Genomic DNA, 17,929 nt, shown 5'->3' with positions numbered 1-17,929 from the left:
AAGTAAAGTGAGCATTAAGTTCAGATGAGTACGTTCAGAGCTGAGGTCATTTGGGAAGTTACCCAGTAAGTCGCAGCATAGGCCCTTCCACCCCTAAGCTGCTGTTGGATGCCTCTGCTCGCTATGGCCTTTCTCATTTATCCTGCGGCCTAGCGAGTGCACTTCGCTTTTTGTTGCTACATCGTGTTTAAGTCACAAAGTAACCCATCTTGCTTGTTTTTTTTAAAGTTTGGCATATATTGGAAAAATCATAACTTCTGTCTTCACAATATATTGGCTAAACTAGCAGTATAATTTTAAGACCTGATTTTTAAGCATTCGAGGCAAAAGGTATGTTTCCAGACTCTGTTGTGCCCTTCCTGTCCAGTACCTCCTTAAAGTCTCTATATAGGAGCTGGAAAGATGACTCAGTCATTAAAGACACTATCTACTTGCTCTTCCAGAGGACCTGGGTTCAATTCTTAGCACCTACATAACAGCTCACAACCCCCTGTAACTTTAGAAGTAGGGGATCTGATATTCTCTTCTAGCTTCCTTGGCCCCTAGACATGCATTTGGTACATGGGCATTCATTCATGCAGACAAAGCACTCATACATATAAAATAAGAATTTTTTTTAAATCTCTATATAAAGTGTTAATACATGTTTTTAAAAATCATTAGTGTTTTTCTAGAAATCTGTCAGAATTTAGGCTTTTCTACTTCTAAGTCATCATTACAGAAAATGGGTTCCATGCTAATGGACAGTGTATCAGGGAAGGATTAATTGAAGCCAGTGTTATGATAACAGATAACAGAAGGGATTCCTTTTGGGGTCACTAATCTCTTTCCTTTCCTACTGTGACTTCTAAGTATTAGAAACACTCAAACATAAACTTGATGTCTTCAAACACTCAAAACCTAATCCTATAATAATTTCTCAATTCTTTGATGAATCTCTGCAAGATATTTTTGTGTCTTTTAGTAGGTGGTTAATTTTAAATAAGTACTTAAAAGTAATAAGTCAGAGCCTGCAGGGGCTCAGCATGTCTTTGTTTTCTTCCATCAGTTTTCATAACAATCCTTTTCAATAGCACCTTATCCTACCAGGTCTACTGCATGTTGATTAATGAGACTAGTAACTGTGTCTTCACAGGCCACAAAGCCTGAACTTGAAAGGTAGCAAAAAAATCATAACTGTATGTGGTTTTTAGTTGTGGATCAGCCTGAGGTTAATGGCTTTCTATAAGACTGCTCTTGATACCAACCTATAATTGAAGTTTTTGCTCAGAGCCATGTTTCTTACAAAAGCAGTTGATAAATGTATTTTTTTTTTTTTTTTTAGGTAACAAAAGAAGAAAGAACTTTTCAAGAAATAATGAAAAGTTACAGGAATCAACCCCAAGCTAATAGTCATGTGAGTTTCTTTATTTTTTCTGCTGGCCAAAAATAGATTTTTGTGCCATCTTTGTTCTCAAGGTATATAAAAAGTAGTTACTTGATAGTTTTACTGTAGTTTATATTTCCTGGTTTAAGGTTTCAAGAAATCATTACGTTAAAGGACAGCTTGAAGCCGGGTGGTGGTGGTGCACGCCTGTAATCCCAGCACTCTGGGAGGCAGAGGCAGGCGGATTTCTGAGTTCGAGGCCAGCCTGGTCTACAGAGTGAGTTCCAGGACAGCCAGGGCTACACAGAGAAACCCTGTCTCAAAAAAATAAATAAATAAATAAAAAATAAAAAAAAAGGGACAGCTTGAATAGAAGGCTAGGAATCTGACTCACCATGTCTTCCTTATACTCCTCACACATCTGGAGTAACTGCTGTTCATTTTAGGAGGAGAGATACTGTTCACTAGAAAACCTAACAAAAGATAGGTGTAATAGCAACATCTCATTATTTGTGAGACAGGGTCTTATTATGTAACCTTAGCTGGCCAGGGACTAACTACATAGAACAGGCTGGCTTCAAAAATCACAAAGATCTGCCTGCCTCTGCCTCCTGAGTGCTGGGATTAAAGGTGTGTCACAACACTTGGCTACTAATACTGTTTCTTAACTGTATGAAGCTTGCTTGATTCTCTAATGGTTAAAGCCAGTGAGATTGGAGGAATTGTTGGCCCTAGCTTTTGCTGCAGAGTTGGTTCAGTTTCAGTTTGACTGGGTCTCATGTACCCACCACCTCACTCCCAGCACTGGTAGGTTATACTCAGACTTGTTAATACAGCAGAGGATGAGCCTGGTTCTTATCTCTTTCCCTCCTAATGTTAGGAATATAGGCATGCATGTATCACTAGGATGATTTTACCTGAAGTCATAATGTTTACATCTTTGATAACTTATCAGTGATACTGTTTTGATCATGGAAATATTAATTGTTGGTAGATGTTCTGGCACAAGGGAAATATTTAATGAATACTTACTTGCCTTGCCTTTTAATTATTGGAATTAAAGAGCACAGAAAGTTACCTTAAGGCTTTGGCCATTTAATCTAGTTGCTTTGCTCTTAGAGAATACCAGGTCCTCTTTTCTGAGCCTGGAGTTTGTAGACAAATAGTGAGTTAGAGCCAGTAATCATACCTCCTCTGAAGCACAGATCACTCATTCTTTTTTAAAGCCCCAAATACACCAATAGCAAACAGTAGAAAGACATTTGAAAGCATAGATATTTGTTAAGCACTGTGGCAGATTTTCTGGGCCTCTTTAGGAAAATCCCTGGAACAAAGTATAGAGATGCCCTACGCTGAGGTTAGTGTGGACCCAGAATGAGCCACACCACTACTTGTTGGGTGATCTCTCAGCACCTGGTAAGACAACCTAGAAGATAAAGGGGATGCACTATGTCTTTTTACCATCTTGTAGGAAAGACTTTAAGGACAGGGAAGGAACTTTTTTTTAATGTGGTTTCCTGAAACGAGATGGGGAATTGCTAGCCAGAGACCAGTGAGAGAAGTGATTCATGTTAAGGAATTAAGCAAAAGGGAAAATAAATTATATGTTGGAGGTTACTTTTATTTAAACTTGTTTATCATGGGTCTCTAGTTAGGACTTAATTTTTTCTCCTAATTAAGACTAATTTTCTCCTAGGACTAATTTTGTAAACTAAATTGTACATTTTCCATAAGAGGCTCTACCTCCATTTTCCTCCATATGTTTCCCATAATCTGTATTTATGAGAGTTAATGTGATTTTAACTGGTTTGGTGATAACCTACATGAGAGGTATTTCTTGTTTGTTTTTTTTTCCCGAGACAGGGTTTCTCTTTGTAGCCCTGGCTGTCCTGGAGCTCATTCTGTAGACCAGGCTGGCCTCGAACTCAGAAATTCGCCTGCCTCTGCCTCCCAGAGTGCTGGGATTACCAGGCGTGTGCCACCACCGCCCAGCTGAGAGGTATTTCTTAACTGACTTTATTTTGGTCTTGTTTTGGTTTTGTTTAATTTGTATCTCTTTATGACTAAGTGGCTCTCCCCTCTGGCTTATAGGTGTACAGGAGTGTTCTCTTGAAAAGTATTCCAGGAGAAGTTGTGGCATACAATGGTGATTATGAAATGACCGACGGTGGTAAGCTTATTCAACTCATATGCTATACACACACAAAACACCTTTGACTACATTGTACACAGTATAGTAGGCATCAGACAAGGTGGACTCATAATGTAGGTGGAATTAGCAATGCAGGAGGCAGACATCACGGTGCATGACAGCAGGAAGGAGAGGGAAGAGACTTGACCCTGAGTATAAATTTTAAGTGCCCACCTCTAGGGACTTTTTTACTTTATCCTAAGATTTCCACTTTCTCTCAAAAACAATGCCAGCTGGGGATCAAGGCTTTAATTGTGAGCCTCTAGGGGACGTTTCAGATTGAAAATATAACACCATTTAATAATCTTTCAGAATCTGACTTCAGGATATATAGGCAGCATTTACTTCTTTTTATTTAAGAATATCATTCCTAAGACAGTGGGAAATAACGTAAGAGACTAAACCAGGTGAGATTGCTGAAACCTCTGGGGTTCCTTGCCTATTCTGGTGTTTGTTTGATTTTTTTTTTTTCCCTTTTTTGAGACAAGATTTCTGGTCCAGGCTGATGTCATCCCTGTACATGAGAAAATGACCTTGCAGTTCTGGTTCTTCCACTTCCTGAGCCCTTGACTGAAGCTTGTGGCACAGTTTATGAGATGCTGAAAATAGAATCCAGAACTTGGTGTACATTAGACAAGCACTCCACTGAGCGACCCAAAAATGACTAAAGATGTATGCACGGGCTGGAGAGATGGCTCAGTCATCAAGAGTGCTAACTGCTCTTGCAGGTGGCTCCCTGTCCAGCAGCAGTCTCCTTACCCCTACCATCTCCATGTTTCAGTGGCAAGGATCATAGTCTGAGTCTTCTCAATCTGAATAGTATGACAGTCTGTGGAGAGGAGCCAGCTGCTGGTGTTGAGTTGTCCCTAAGAGCTGGACATGGATTCCCCAACACGTATTCCAAACAGTCCCCTGAGACATAGAACTGCTTCCCTGGCATTCTTTGCTCAAAGTTTGTGCATCTCCTGGGATGTAGATCTCTGGGGCTAAGCACAGCCGTAGATGGTTTCCTTTTTCTTTTCCATTTAGCTTTAATCCTTGGGGAAAAAAATTGCGAACCAAAGAGCCAAGCTAAAGTATCTAGTTTATTTTTCTGTAACACTGAAATTTATAATCTAAAGAAAATGTTAAATAATTAGAGTTGATTCATATAATGAGTTTGACCTACATCAGCTATTACTAGATTTCAGGGCTTATTTTGTATTGCTATAACAAAATACCTAAGATTGCATAGTTTAGAAAAAACAGAAATTTATGTTTTACACTCCTAACGGTTGAAAAGCTCAAGGTGCATGCACGGGCTGGAGAGATGGCTCAGTCATCTGGGCCTTCTTATTGATGGGGAGGTTGTGCAGGGTACCACATGGCAAAAGCAGCATCTCCCACAGGCAGAGCCAAATACTCAGATTGTTTATTTTTAAGGACTGGAATCTTGGGGTTTTGGGGGTTTTTAATTTCTTTATATGTGTAGATGCTGCATGTCTATGCACCACATGCATACAGTTAGCACCCTTGGAAGCCAGAAGAAGGTGTCAGATCCCCTGGAACTGGATAGGATGTGAGCCACCTTGTGGATGCTGGGGACTAAACCCAGGTCCTCTGAAAGAGCAATAAGTGCTTTTAATCATTGGACTATCTCTCCAGACCACTTGGTTTTAAACATTTTTTTTTTAAGATTTTATTTATTTATTATTATACGTAAGTACACTGTAGCTGTCTTCAGACACTCCAGAAGAGGGCATCAGATCTTGTTATGGGTGGTTGTGAGCCACCGTGTGGTTGCTGGGATTTGAACTCAGAACCTTCAGAAGAGCAGGCGGTGCTCTTAACCACTGAGCCACCTAAACATTTTTTAAAATATGTATGTTATCTGTGGGTATACACATGTGTACAGGTGTCCATGGAGGTCAGAAGAGTACTTTTCTAGCATGTAAAGACTCTGACTTTAATCCTCAGCACTTGACTATGGGAGATGACATCCAAAGTATGTCTAAGGCCCTTTTAGAGGTTCCCGGATTTTCATGTCCCGGACCTGTTTTATAGTTTTCTGGTTTTCCTAAGGCAAAGGGATACATAAATCCTGTTGAAAATAAAAACTCACCTTTGATATGTTGAATTTCTTTTAATTGGCAATAGGTTTTTCCTATAAAGATATAGGCTAGGCATGGTGGTACACACCTTTAATCCCAGCATCCAGGAGGAGGAGGCTAGTGGATCTCTGTGTTTAAAGAAAGCCTGATCTAGTCCCTTAATCAAGATCAGAGCTAGTTCTAGGACAGCCAGGGATGTTATACAGAGAAACTATGTCTCAAAAAAAAAATTAAATTTTTTTAAAAGTGGAAGCAGCAGGTGATTGTGTAAAGTAAGCTGAAGTTTACACTTTCCCTGAGCAGTGAGTGCTGGGAGCCTGCCCGGCCTGGAATGGCCTTGAACTGGGACACAGCTTTGGACGTTACTTTAAAGACTGGTAGACTCTGGCCTTATAGCAGCTCTCTAACGATATTGAATGCTTCCTGATAATTTTTAAAAGAGTCTAAAAACTTGCTTGCTTATTCTATGGTTAAAAAACTCTGGCTTTAACTCTGTGCATTATAATTCTCTGTGCTTTATTTAATTCTTTATATTTTATTTCTGTAGCACTTATTTAAATAAGTGCTAGGGGAACTTAACTCTTACTGTTCTGTGCTAAGAACTTAACTCTTTCTGACTGTGCTGTGTTTGATTAAGCATTAAGAACTTAACTCTTAGCCGGGAGGTGGTGGCGCACGCCTGTAATCCCAGCCCTCTGGGAGGCAGAGGCAGGCAGATTTCTGAGTTCGAGGCCAGCCTGGTCTACAAAGTGAGTTCCAGGACAGCCAGGGCTATACAGAGAAACCCCTGTCTTGAAAAAACCAAATCCAAAAAAACTAAAAACAAAAAAAGAGCTTAACTCTTTATTACTTGTCTCTTAATGAGCACTAATTTCTGGCAATTAACACATACTGTTTAGCAACAGGAAATTAAGTGAAAGGATTTATTATTGCTGGTCCTTTCTTCTCTGGTTAATCAGCCAGAAGCCTCTCTGGCTAAGCTGGTTAATACTTTGTGAGCCAGAGAGGAAAGAAAGGAAAAGAATTAAGATGCTTTATACAGGCAAATATGCATAGACACATATGCATTCATACATTCTAATACCCACACTCTGCCTGGGCCCAATTGTCTCCAAGTGTTCATGCATGCTTACATACATATACGTATACATATACATATACACACATATGTACATGTAGACAAGCAGACATATACGTTTGGATGGATGGATGGATGGATGGATGGATGGATGGATGGATGGATGGATGGAGCAGAACTCCCCAAGCCAAACCATTCCACCAACAACTTTGTTTCCTTTCTCTGGTCTTTTATACCTTCTTACACAAAAAGTTCTTTAGAAAATTGCCTCAGAGATAAAATGTTACATAGAATGGGAGTTATAAAATGATGGTGATACTAAGTTCAAAGCAGTATTTCATTATAATATAGTCATTAAAAATTCAAAGGAAGTTTTGACATGGCTTTGCCTTATCATAATGCAGCCTGTGACTTTATCTTTGGACCTAAATGTTTTTCCTTGAACACAAATTTTTCCCAAGTCTATTTCTCTTTTTAGTGTAATTATGAAAGCTCATTGTATTTCTTATTATGCTGCCTTTACTTACTATATGAGGAGTGGGCACACTCTATTCTTGATTCTAACTTTATTACATCTTTCTAGCACCTAAGACCATCTCTAAAAACTTTCTTCCTAAAATTGAGTCAAGTCAAGAATTCTATAGAATCAATATCTATTGTCTATACAGCATCACTACAAGGTAGTACATCTTCGTGGGTCTGCTTCGTGAGAAATCTCCTCAAAGGGGTGGGTCAGTACCTAGTGATTGTTATATATTTAATAATAACAGGAAAAGTATATCAATATCATGAATTTTTCCTCAGATTTAATGTCCTCTGCCTTGCCTAGAGTAGCAAATCCGTCATTATCTTAGTTAGAATTTTACTGCTGTGAATAGATACCATGACTAAGGCAACTCTTATAAAATCAACATTTAATTGGGGCTGGCATACAGGTCAGAGGTTCAGTTCAAGGCAGGAACATAGCATCCAGGCAGGCATGGTGCAGGAGGAGCTGAGAGTTCTACATCTTCATCTGAAGACTGTTAGAAGACTGGCTTCCGGGCAGCTAGGATGAGGGTCTTAAAGCCCATGCCCACAGTGACACCTCCTCCAAAAAGTGCCGCTCGTGGGCCAAGCATATGCAAACCATGGCAGTCATACCCTGACAGTCTATGGCGGAACAGTCTGGAGAAGATCACCTCCTAGTTTTAGCTTCTCATAGAAGCTCTTGGCAAACGAACAGACTGCGGCTCTGCTTAAAGTCAAGAGTCTATTCAAGGGGTGCCAACAGATAAGACAGCACCTTGGAGTGAACTTTGTTTTCTTTTTTAACAGCTGAGGGGATAACAATTGAAAACTAGAATTCCTGCTGTGCGGGAGAAACAAGAGTCCTAGAATATGAGGGCCACTTCTGCCTCAGGCCTAAGTCCCAATACTCTGGAGGCTGAGGCAGCAAGAGGGTTCTAAGTTTGAGGTTATCTTCTACTACAGAATAAAACTTTCCAAAAACAAACAAAAAACCCTACAACTTACTCTCATTTGCAAAAACATAAACAATCAATTCATGTTGTTGTTGTTGTTTGAGTGAGGGTCTTACTGTGTAGCCCCAGCTGGCCTGGAACTCTGTGTGCTGGCATCAAAGATGTGTGTCCATTACACCTGGCTCCTTCCCCTTCTTCAGACAACCCATGAGTATCTGTGGGCCTTCTTGGACTCTGAAGTCAGGGTGTTTCTCTGCCGCCCATTTTGAAGTTGCTTAAGACCTAACCAGAGCTGGTTCCCTTTAATAAAGGCCAGAGGTGACAGTGAGTTCAAAAACTGCCTCTGTGAAATGTGTTGTGAGCTGTCACTAGGGAGAACAGCACCACATTCAGTCCACTCAATTACATTTCCCTACATTCTGGTTGGATTATTTAACAGTCTCATGGTGTAGCCCAGGCTAGCTTTGACTCTTGATTCCCCCCACCCCTCCGCCCCCGCCCCCAGTCTTCCAAGGGCTGTGATGACAGGTGTGTGCCACTGCATTCCCAGTGTGGTTTCTGAAGGATGCAGATAGATTTATCTGAGAATATTAATTGCTTTTTTATAAGGATTTGTATTTCTTTTTAATTTTGTTAAAAGGAATGTAATCCAAGTATTAATTTAATATCACAGAATACTTCTCACAATGCTGAATTCTTCTTAACAGACATAGAAGATGCCACAAAAACTCCCAACTGTTCCAGTGAAGCAGTGAAAGAGGAAAGAGGTGATCTTATCAAATTCTACAATACTATCTATGTAGGAAGAGTGAAGTCATTTGCACTGAAGTATGATTTGTCCAATCAGGACCATATAGTAAGTTTTAAGTCTTGCTACTTCAAACATTTTTAAATTTTAATTAAACTGTATTTTTATTTCTCCCTTCCACTTTCAGTCCCTCCCATGTCCCACACAACCCCTTCTCAAATTGATGGCCTCTTTTTCTTTATTATTATAATATGTGTGTGTATACACATATCTGTATCTATATGTATACATGCATAAATATATAAATATAACCTGCTGAGTCCATTTAATTTTGCATTTATATGTATGGTTTCAGGACTGGTCACTTTGTATTAGATAACCAGTAGACAATAGAAATAGAAATTTGTATATTTTTTATTGTGAGTGCATGCGTGTGTGTTTGTGACAGAGTCTCACTATGTAGTTCTGGCCATTCTGGCCTAGAACTCACTATGTCGACCTTGATAGCATTCAATTTACAGAGATCCTCCTGCCTCTGCCTCTCTGCCTCTCTGCCTCTCTGCCTCTCTGCCTCTCTGCCTCTCTGCCTCAAGAACTGGATTAAATACATGTGCCACCTCACACATGCCTGGCCTGGAGTTTGTTTCTTATGCCTGTATCTTTTGATTAGAGATTTTAGTTCATAACATCTTTAAGTTATTGTTGAGAGTTGTGTATTGATTGCAGTTTGTTGGTTCTTTGGGTTTTTTGTTGTTTGTTGTTTTTTTAAAAAGTTTTCTGTTTGCATTCTTACTCATGCTTTGTATTTCATTCGTGACAGCTTTGTTTTGTTTGTTTTTTTTCTAAAGTCTCTTGGCAATGCTTCTTCTTTTTAGTCCAAAGTATTGCTTCTGGTATTCTCCTCAGGGTTGTTTTGGTGAAGATAAATTTTTTTCTTGATGTTCTATGGTAACTATGGCAGATAGCTTTGCTGGGAGCAATAGTCTGGGTCATGGTCTTTTAGAATATTTGAGAGCTTTTCTCCAGACTCTTCTGGCTTTCAGTTTCTATTAAGAAACCAGCTGATATTCTGATGTATGTATGTATGGATAGATAGATAGATAGATAGATAGATAGGTAGGTAGGTAGAGATAGAGATATAACTTTTCCTCTTTCAGCTTTTAATATTTTCATTTTTTGTTCTGTGTATTTAGTGTTTTAACTATGATCTGCCTTGGAGAGTTTCTCTTCTGGTCTTTTCTGGTTGGGGCTCTGTGTGCTTCTTATATCTGTATGGGTGTGTCTTTTCTTAGTTTAGGGAAGTGTTCTCTGATCTTTTTGAAGATCTGGTCTGTGCCATTGACCTCAAATTCTCTTCAAAGATTTTTCTTCATAGTTTACCATAGTTTCTGTGTATTCCTTTTGAACATACAGGAAGACTGCTCAGGCATGGGGAAAAGTCAATAAAAAGTTTTTATTATTAGGCTGGCAACTACACAAGGTCTCTAGGACCCCAGTGTAGCCTTTCTTAGGGAGAGCTTTTAAGAACAAAAACTGTATCCAGGTTGACATACTTCAGTTAACAAGAGCAGTTAACCAGAGCAAAACTACAGAAGACAAAAGGTTAGCACATTTAGGGACTGTCCCAGACTTTGGACTTTGAAAGTTAGGCCTTTGTTTTAATCTTGGCAAACAGTGCTGTCTATGTGCTGAGATACACAGACTGAGTGGTAGGTACTTCCATCATAGAGTCAGTTTGCCATATCGTTTAAGATGTAGGGATCCACCACTAATCCAATCAGAATGAGAACGAAAGGCCCACCCAAGGCTGACAACAGAGTACTAAGCCAGGAGGACCAAGAGAACAGAGACTGGCACTAGTTATCTAATTTTTTAGTTTTTTCCAACCATGGTAAGATTTCCCCCCCACCCCCAGAGGGTTTCTCTGTGTAGCCCTGGCTGTCCTGGGACTCACTCTGTAGCCCAAGCTGGCCTGGAACTCAGAAATCTGCCTGCCTCTGCCTCAGAAGTGCTGGAATTAAAGGCGTGCATCACCACCACTAGGCGGCAAGATTTTTTAATTACTCCTGATCAATTAGCATAGAAACAATGGGTTTCTCCCAAAGCCACACATAGTTTATCTTTATGTCATGAGGAGTAAGTCTAAGCCTCTCCAGTTTTGTATGATCATTTCTGCAAAGTAATGTAACTTGTTTTAATTCAGAAACAATTTTTTGTTGTTGTTGTTTGTTTTTTGTTTGTTTGTTTGTTTGTTTGTTTGTTTTTTAAGACAGGGTTTCTCTGTGTAGCCCTGGCTGTCCTGGAACTCACTCTGTAGACCAGGCTGGCCTCAAACTCAGAAATCCGCCTGCCTCTGCCTCCCACGTGCTGGGATTTAAGGCATGCGCCACCACCGCCAGGCCAGAAACAAAATTTTAATATCTCTAGTTCCTGGTAAAGCTGTCTGTTTAGTAAAAGCACCTGAAGAGGCCCATTTAATAAACCGTTAGTACATGTCCACCAAGTGTCTCGGGTGCTTGGTGATGCTGCCCTTTTTCAAGTGACTTATTCCACAAGGCAAAATAGCAGAATGAGGGCAGTGTCTAGGATAAAGGTTGGCTAGTAGGCAAGTTTCGGCTCCCTCTAAGGCCTCTAACATTGATTTGGGCTCTCCCCCAGTCACACCGAGTGTTGTCACTCAGTGTGCTGACAGACAGGCTGGTGAGTTCCTATCCCTGTGTAGTATGGTGGCTGAATGTCTGAGCATAACCAGCAGTCCTGACTGGTTTCTGGCTATAGATGATTAACTATCTCCAGAGTCCCTTCCTGTGGCAGAGAGTCTGATTTCCCAGGTTTTCTCCAAAGCCAGAATCTTTTCTAAGTAATTTTCCAGGAAGCTTCAGTTTTGCAACCCCAGTTTCTGCAATGGAAACTCCCTTGTTCCTGAAAGCTAGGAGGCCCAACTGCAGGGAATGCATAGAATTGTAAACTCCATATTCCTGTCTCAACAGTAAACTTGTATATCTTTCCTTTCTTCAATACAAGCAGATAGTTAAGTGGGCATCAGTCAATAAAGTTACAGATGGAACATGGGTTGCTGCTCTGTAGTCACACTAGCTCTAATCTCCCCTCTGTCTTCCTCAGTTCCCAGATTCAGGCCCGAGAGCTGTAGGGTTAGATTATAACCTGTATTTATCTGAAACATAAGACTCAGGAGGAGGTAGAACAGAAGGGCCTGAGCCCCAATGAAATCTTAATTCTTTTTTTTGTTTGTTTGTTTGTTTTTGAGACAGGGTTTCTCTGTATAGCCCTGGCTGTCCTGGAACTCACTCTGTAGACCAGGCTGTCCTCAAACTCAGAAATCCACCTGCCTCTGCCTCCCAGAGTGCTGGGATTACAGGCGTGCGCCACCACCGCCCAGCGAAATCTTAATTCTTAAAAATATATATATTTATTTAATTTTTAATGTTTATGACTACACTATCGATGTCTTCAGACACACCAGAAGAGGGCATTGGGTCCAATGACACATGGTTGTGAGCCACCATGTGGTTGCTGGGAATTGACCTTTGGACATCTCGAAGAACAGTCACTGCTCCTGACCTCTCAGCCATCTCTCCAGCCCTAAACCGTAATTTAATGGTTCAGTAGTACAGAGACAGTACGTTGGCAGTGGTGCCCATGGTTTTCATCTTCTTGACCCAAGTATGGTGGCTCCTACCTTCACAGCTGTAGGAATGGAGAGAACCACGTTGTAGGATCCTTTCCAAACTGCTTCTAGAATTCTGGTGTTCCTCTGTGGAGAGTGTCTCAATGGTATGAAGTGCAGTGAGTATACAGTCCTCACTCAGAATTAACCTGTTTGTTAGATTTCGTTGTTTCGTTTTGTTCTTCCACTAGACTAGCAGTAGCCATCACAGCTCTTAGATAAGCAGATCATCCTGTGGCTACAGGATCCAATCATTTGGACAGTTATGTCATAGGACATCACCATGGCTCTGAAGTTTGAATTAAAGCCTCTTTTGTAGGACTGAAGCCTCAAATGCTTTTTGCTTAGTCTCAGTTGAGGTTAGGGGCTTAGTGCTCTGCTTTGTACTGGTGTACAGAGGCCTTCCTATTTCCACAAACTATTATCCAGAGGCAACGATGCCCAATTGGACCGGCAGCTCTTGAACCTGTCACTTAGTCTTTGAAGTTGAGATCTAAAGATGGCAGCAATCTTACTCTGAGGAAGGTTCTTTTTGCCTCCCTTCAGCTGGTAGCCAAGATGGTAGCCTCTGTTGGACAAAGTTGGGCTTCCTTTTTTTTGTTTTGTTTTGTTTTGTTTTGTTTTGTTTTGTTTTTTCCAGACTTTCTCTGTATAGCCCTGGCTCCTGGCTGTCCTGGAACTCACTCTGTATTCCAGGCTGGTCTTGAACTCAGAAATCCTCCTGCCTCTGCCTCCCAAGTGCTGGAGTTAAAGGCGTGCACCAATACTGCCCAGCAAAGTTGGGCTTTCTTGGATGACATTCCATGGCCCAAGGTCTGAAACTCTTGCAGCACTCTCTGAGTGGCCTTTTTATAACCTGTTTTCCTGACAAACCTCTCTGCCATCGAGAGGCTGAAGAAAGCATCTGTCAAGTCCCAGTGGACACCAGTTTCTCTGGAATAATGAGACTCAGGAGAATCAGAGGTCCCAGGTTTCTTCACAGGCAGAAATATATTCCAGTGTGACTGACAGGGCACCAGGATACCTGTCTCTCTAACCTAGGTAATATAGACTGCAATTGCCCTTTGCATTTCCAGGTTCATCGGATATTCTTTGATCCAGACTGGAGTAGCTCAACTGATTAAACAATTATAGGATCTTGGTGTTAGGCCGGTTCTGGGGGATTGATTTCTGCCCATACCCTGGGTATCCTTGTTGTCGGTCTGCTATAGTCTAACCATATCTTTTGGTTTGAGGCAGTATTCTTCTGACAGAGGGTAAGACACCACAGTTTTGCTGTGTTTCTGTAAGTCTAACTGCATCTCATCATCTGAGGTGATGGTGGCTTTCAGTTTATGTAAAAGATCTTGTCCTAGTCAGTTCTCTGTTAAACACGTTTTGAGCTACCTCCAACAACTGGGAATTATTTGTACCTTCAAATTTTTCTAAGTTTCACAACTTTTTTTTCTAATATCTAGGCTGACTGTGTAACAAAGGAAATCTTTTCAGTGTCGAACAGAAGGGGAAATCCATTTTGTTCAGCAGCAACTCCTACGTCAGTTGTTTTTTACACATAAATCATGAAAGAGGAAGGAGTGGAACTTCTTTTTCCCTTCCCTGAGACTGCTTAGAGGCAGGGAGCAAAGGGGATGGACATCTCAGAAACCGCTTCTCCCCCATGTGCTTAGATGCCAGCCCCAACCCCTGCACATGAGAGGCCCGGCTCCTCCCCACCTCCCCTATAGGAACTGACCCTAACCGGCCAGTCAGGGAAGAAACAAGGGTGTGCTCTGGCATAGGACAGCTGAAGGGTTTTTTGAGGATATATATATATATATATATTTTTTTTTTTTTAATTTTTTTTTTTTTGGGCAGCCTGGCAGAGCCCAAAGGACTTTGGTTCCCCCAACAAGAGGAGGCAGGTCTTAACCGGGGTAGGGGTGGCTCTCACACCAGAAACAGCCACGTGTCAATCCAGGGAGGCAGAACTGATAGATTCATAGAAAGACACACAGGCTGGCAGGCAGACAGACAAGACAGACAGACAGACAGACAGACAGAACAAGACAACCAGATATGGCCAGAACACATTTATACACCTGAACAGAAGAGGGCTCCAGTGAGGTGTCACGTGAATCCAGACACTGGATCAGCAGTTCTGACCTCTCCTGGTATCTGAACAGAAGGCTCCTCAACCAGACCTACCTCAAGAGGTGACAGACCAGGCAACTCTTTAATGTTTCCTTTTGGGGTGGAAGTGTCAGATTCTTCCCCAGCTTTAGGCAGCAAATGATCAAAGGGCGTCTTGGGGATGGGTGGCTTAGGTTGTCCCAGGGATCACGGGGCACTGCAGGGCTCTTCCACACTCTGAGGGCCTCAGACACAGACTGGTCTCTGGGGATCTCAGTGGACCCTCTAGAAATGTGGGGTATTCACCAGAGAAAACTGCTTAGACATGGCTTTAAGCCAATAGAAAGTTTTTATTAGCCAGCCGACAGCTACCCTGGGTGTTTGGAATCCCAGTGTAGCGCTGAGCCTTTCTCAGGGAAAGTTTTTAAGCATAAAAACCATGTCCTGGGCTGACACACTTCAAGTTAACAAGAACAGCTATCCACAAGCAGAGCTTCAGGAGCCAAGACGCCAGGTGAATGTATTTAGATACTTTCTCAGAACTATATGAACTTTGGTGGATTAGGTCTTGTCTGTTTTAGTTTTGGCAGGTGGTACAGTGCACTGATATATACAGCCTGAATGGTACTCCCATCATGGAGTCAGTTGTGCTAAGGTCTGGGGCCTGCCATATCTTTCCTTTGTTTCTGAAAATGGTTTTTTTTTTTTTTTTTTTTCCTTCCATGCTCTAGTTCTTTTCCTCTGTTTTTGAGACCCAAGTCTGTCTTCTTCTTTCCAGGCTTTGCCTAAGTTCTCTGGTTGGAATCCTGACGTTTTCAATTCCATCTTCGTTTCAGCTTGAGCTTATCTCTGTGGAACCCAGCTGTCAGGTGCTGGGTTGCATCTGTCCCTTCCTTCAGCCTGTTGGCCCTTTCTTGGGCATTACTCAGGAATGCACTTCCGTTCATCTTTATCAGCCAGCGAGACTTGGCTTGTGGTGGTGCAGGGTCTGGTGTGGCTGTTTTATGATACTTGGAATTGAGTGAACCCAACCCCTATTGTCACCTCCATGGTATGAACCTGGATCCCATGTGTGCCTGTGATTTGTCCCAGTCGTTTGTGTTCTTGTCATTGTTTTGGAGAGACAGAGTCCAGGCTAGCCTAGCATGCACACTCCTGCCTCGGTTCCCAAGTGTGGGATTACAGAGGTGCCAGTGTGGCTAGCTTGTTCAGAACTTTCAAAACTAGGTACAGGATTTCTTGGGTGATTGAAGAAGATAGACTTTAGCTTGTTTATTAGTAGCTGATGAAAACAATGAGTAATATCTTCTAACAAAGAGCTACAAAGAACAATATGGTTGTTTTATCCTTTTGTCTTAAAAATATGATTTCTGGATCACTTCAGATGGATGCGCCACCCCTGTCTCCTTTCCCACACATTAAGCAGCAGCCGGGCTCCCCCCGCCGCATTTCCCAGCAGCATTCCATTTACGTTTCTCCACACAAGAATGGATCAGGCCTCAGCCCCAGGACCGCACTGCTGTACAAGTTCAGCGGCAGCCCTTCTAAGGTACGGTGTATCCAGACGGCTTCAGAGCGTCCTTGTGCACACTTGTGCAGTGCTGGATTTCCGATTAGATTCTCAAGTAACTGTGAAAAAGTTGGATTTCAAGTAACTTTACCTCTTAAAACTGGAGTTTATTTTGTCAACCGGCAGCCTTTCATGTTTTTGTCATAAAGTTATCACTAATGAAATGTACACTACTAACTGTGCCATGCTCGTGTGGCAGAAACCCTGTTGTTCCTATGCACGGTGGTGCATACCTGTGAGGCCTGCCTTTAGCTGTTGAGTTGCTTGAACAGCCTCAGAAGTGGGGTTGACAGATGCTGCTAAGACCGATTGTTGGGGTATGAAGTTTTTTAGAAACGTGGTTAACAAGGTTCAACAGTGTGTAGGAGCTCTGTAGAGAGTGCAGGTCCCCGGAGCCAGAGACAGACAACATGGCCGAGGTGTAGACGTTCTGAAATGGAGTCCGGCCCATCAGGCAGGAGTGGGCGTTGTACAGGATTCTAGAGATCCAGGCTCTCTGCTTCTCTAGCCAGGCAGGCAAGCAGGTGGGAAACAGGAGGTGTGACTACAGTGCCTCTTTGCTGTATCCTCCAAGCCTGCATACTCAACATCCCAAGGAACAAATCTCAGGTACCTTTAAACAGTTAGCTGGAGATTCACAGAGAGCACTGTCGTCAGTAGGAAGCCTATCAGCATCTAGAGCAAGGGAGAGGGTGCTGCGGGTATTGTGACTTGAACAGCATCTGATCTGCATCCTAACAATGCCAAGGCAGGAAGAGTTTGAGTTCAGGTCCAGCCTGGACTACACAGTAAGACACTGTCTCCCAGAAAGAGCAGTGTTTGGTTTGGCAGATGTAGCTCACTGGTAAAGAGCTTGTGAAGCATAAGCCAGTCCTCGGATTTGATCCTAGTACCATAGAGAGAGAGGGCAAGGAGAAGAGCCTCACATTGAGCTGAGGAAGCTGGTCTCTTTCTTCCCCTGTGCATTTCAGGAGTGCTAAGCTGTTGTTTTTCTAGGGTGTGTGTTTGTTTGGTATTGTTTGTTTTTGAAACAGACTTTCTCTATGTAGCCCAGGCTGGCCTGGAACACACTCTGTAGACCAGGCTGGCCTCAAACTCAGAAATCTGCCTGCCTCTGCCTCCCTAATGCTGAGATTAATGGCGTGCGCAACCACTGCCTGGCTGCTGCTGCTGCTGCTGCTGCTGTTGTTGTTATTATTATTATAGACGTTTTTTGTTTGTTAATTTTTACTTTATTATTTTATTTAAGTGTTTTGCCTACATATGTCTGTGCACCATTTGCATGTTTGGTACTTTTGGAGACTAGAAGATGGAATTGTATCCCCTGGAACTAGAGTTTTGGACAGTTGTTAACTGCCATGTGGGTGGGTGCTAGGGATTAAACCTGGATCCTACAGAAGAACAGGCAATGCTATTAACCACTAAACAATTTCTCTGGCCCCTGTTTGGTTTTTGTTGTTGTTGTTGTTGTTGTTGTTGTTTGGTTTGCTTTTGGCTTATTTTGAGAAGTGTCTCAACAAATGTCCAAGCTGCCCCTCAGGTCAGTGAAAAGTTAGAAAGCAGGGGCCTACTCTTCTGTCTGGTTTATGGAGAGACTAACTTCATCTTTACTCAGTATATTGTTCG

At 41.9% G+C, this 17,929-nt stretch overlaps 1 protein-coding gene across 1 annotated transcript in view; it reads left to right on the top strand.

Moving 5' to 3' along the window:
- Positions 1 to 17,929, top strand: part of Rbl1 (RB transcriptional corepressor like 1) — a 64,619-nt gene that overhangs the window by 43,032 nt on the left and 3,658 nt on the right. Inside the window, exons 18-21 of the mRNA XM_052184120.1 lie at positions 1,325 to 1,396; positions 3,458 to 3,536; positions 8,896 to 9,044; positions 16,118 to 16,282. Coding sequence (XP_052040080.1) covers positions 1,325 to 1,396; positions 3,458 to 3,536; positions 8,896 to 9,044; positions 16,118 to 16,282 — 465 coding nt within the window. The remainder of the gene's footprint in view (positions 1 to 1,324; positions 1,397 to 3,457; positions 3,537 to 8,895; positions 9,045 to 16,117; positions 16,283 to 17,929) is intronic.

This window comes from Apodemus sylvaticus, chromosome 5 (assembly GCF_947179515.1).
Source record: "Apodemus sylvaticus chromosome 5, mApoSyl1.1, whole genome shotgun sequence".
Lineage (NCBI taxonomy): Eukaryota > Metazoa > Chordata > Mammalia > Rodentia > Muridae > Apodemus > Apodemus sylvaticus.
This window is presented reverse-complemented; position numbering and strand designations above follow the sequence as displayed.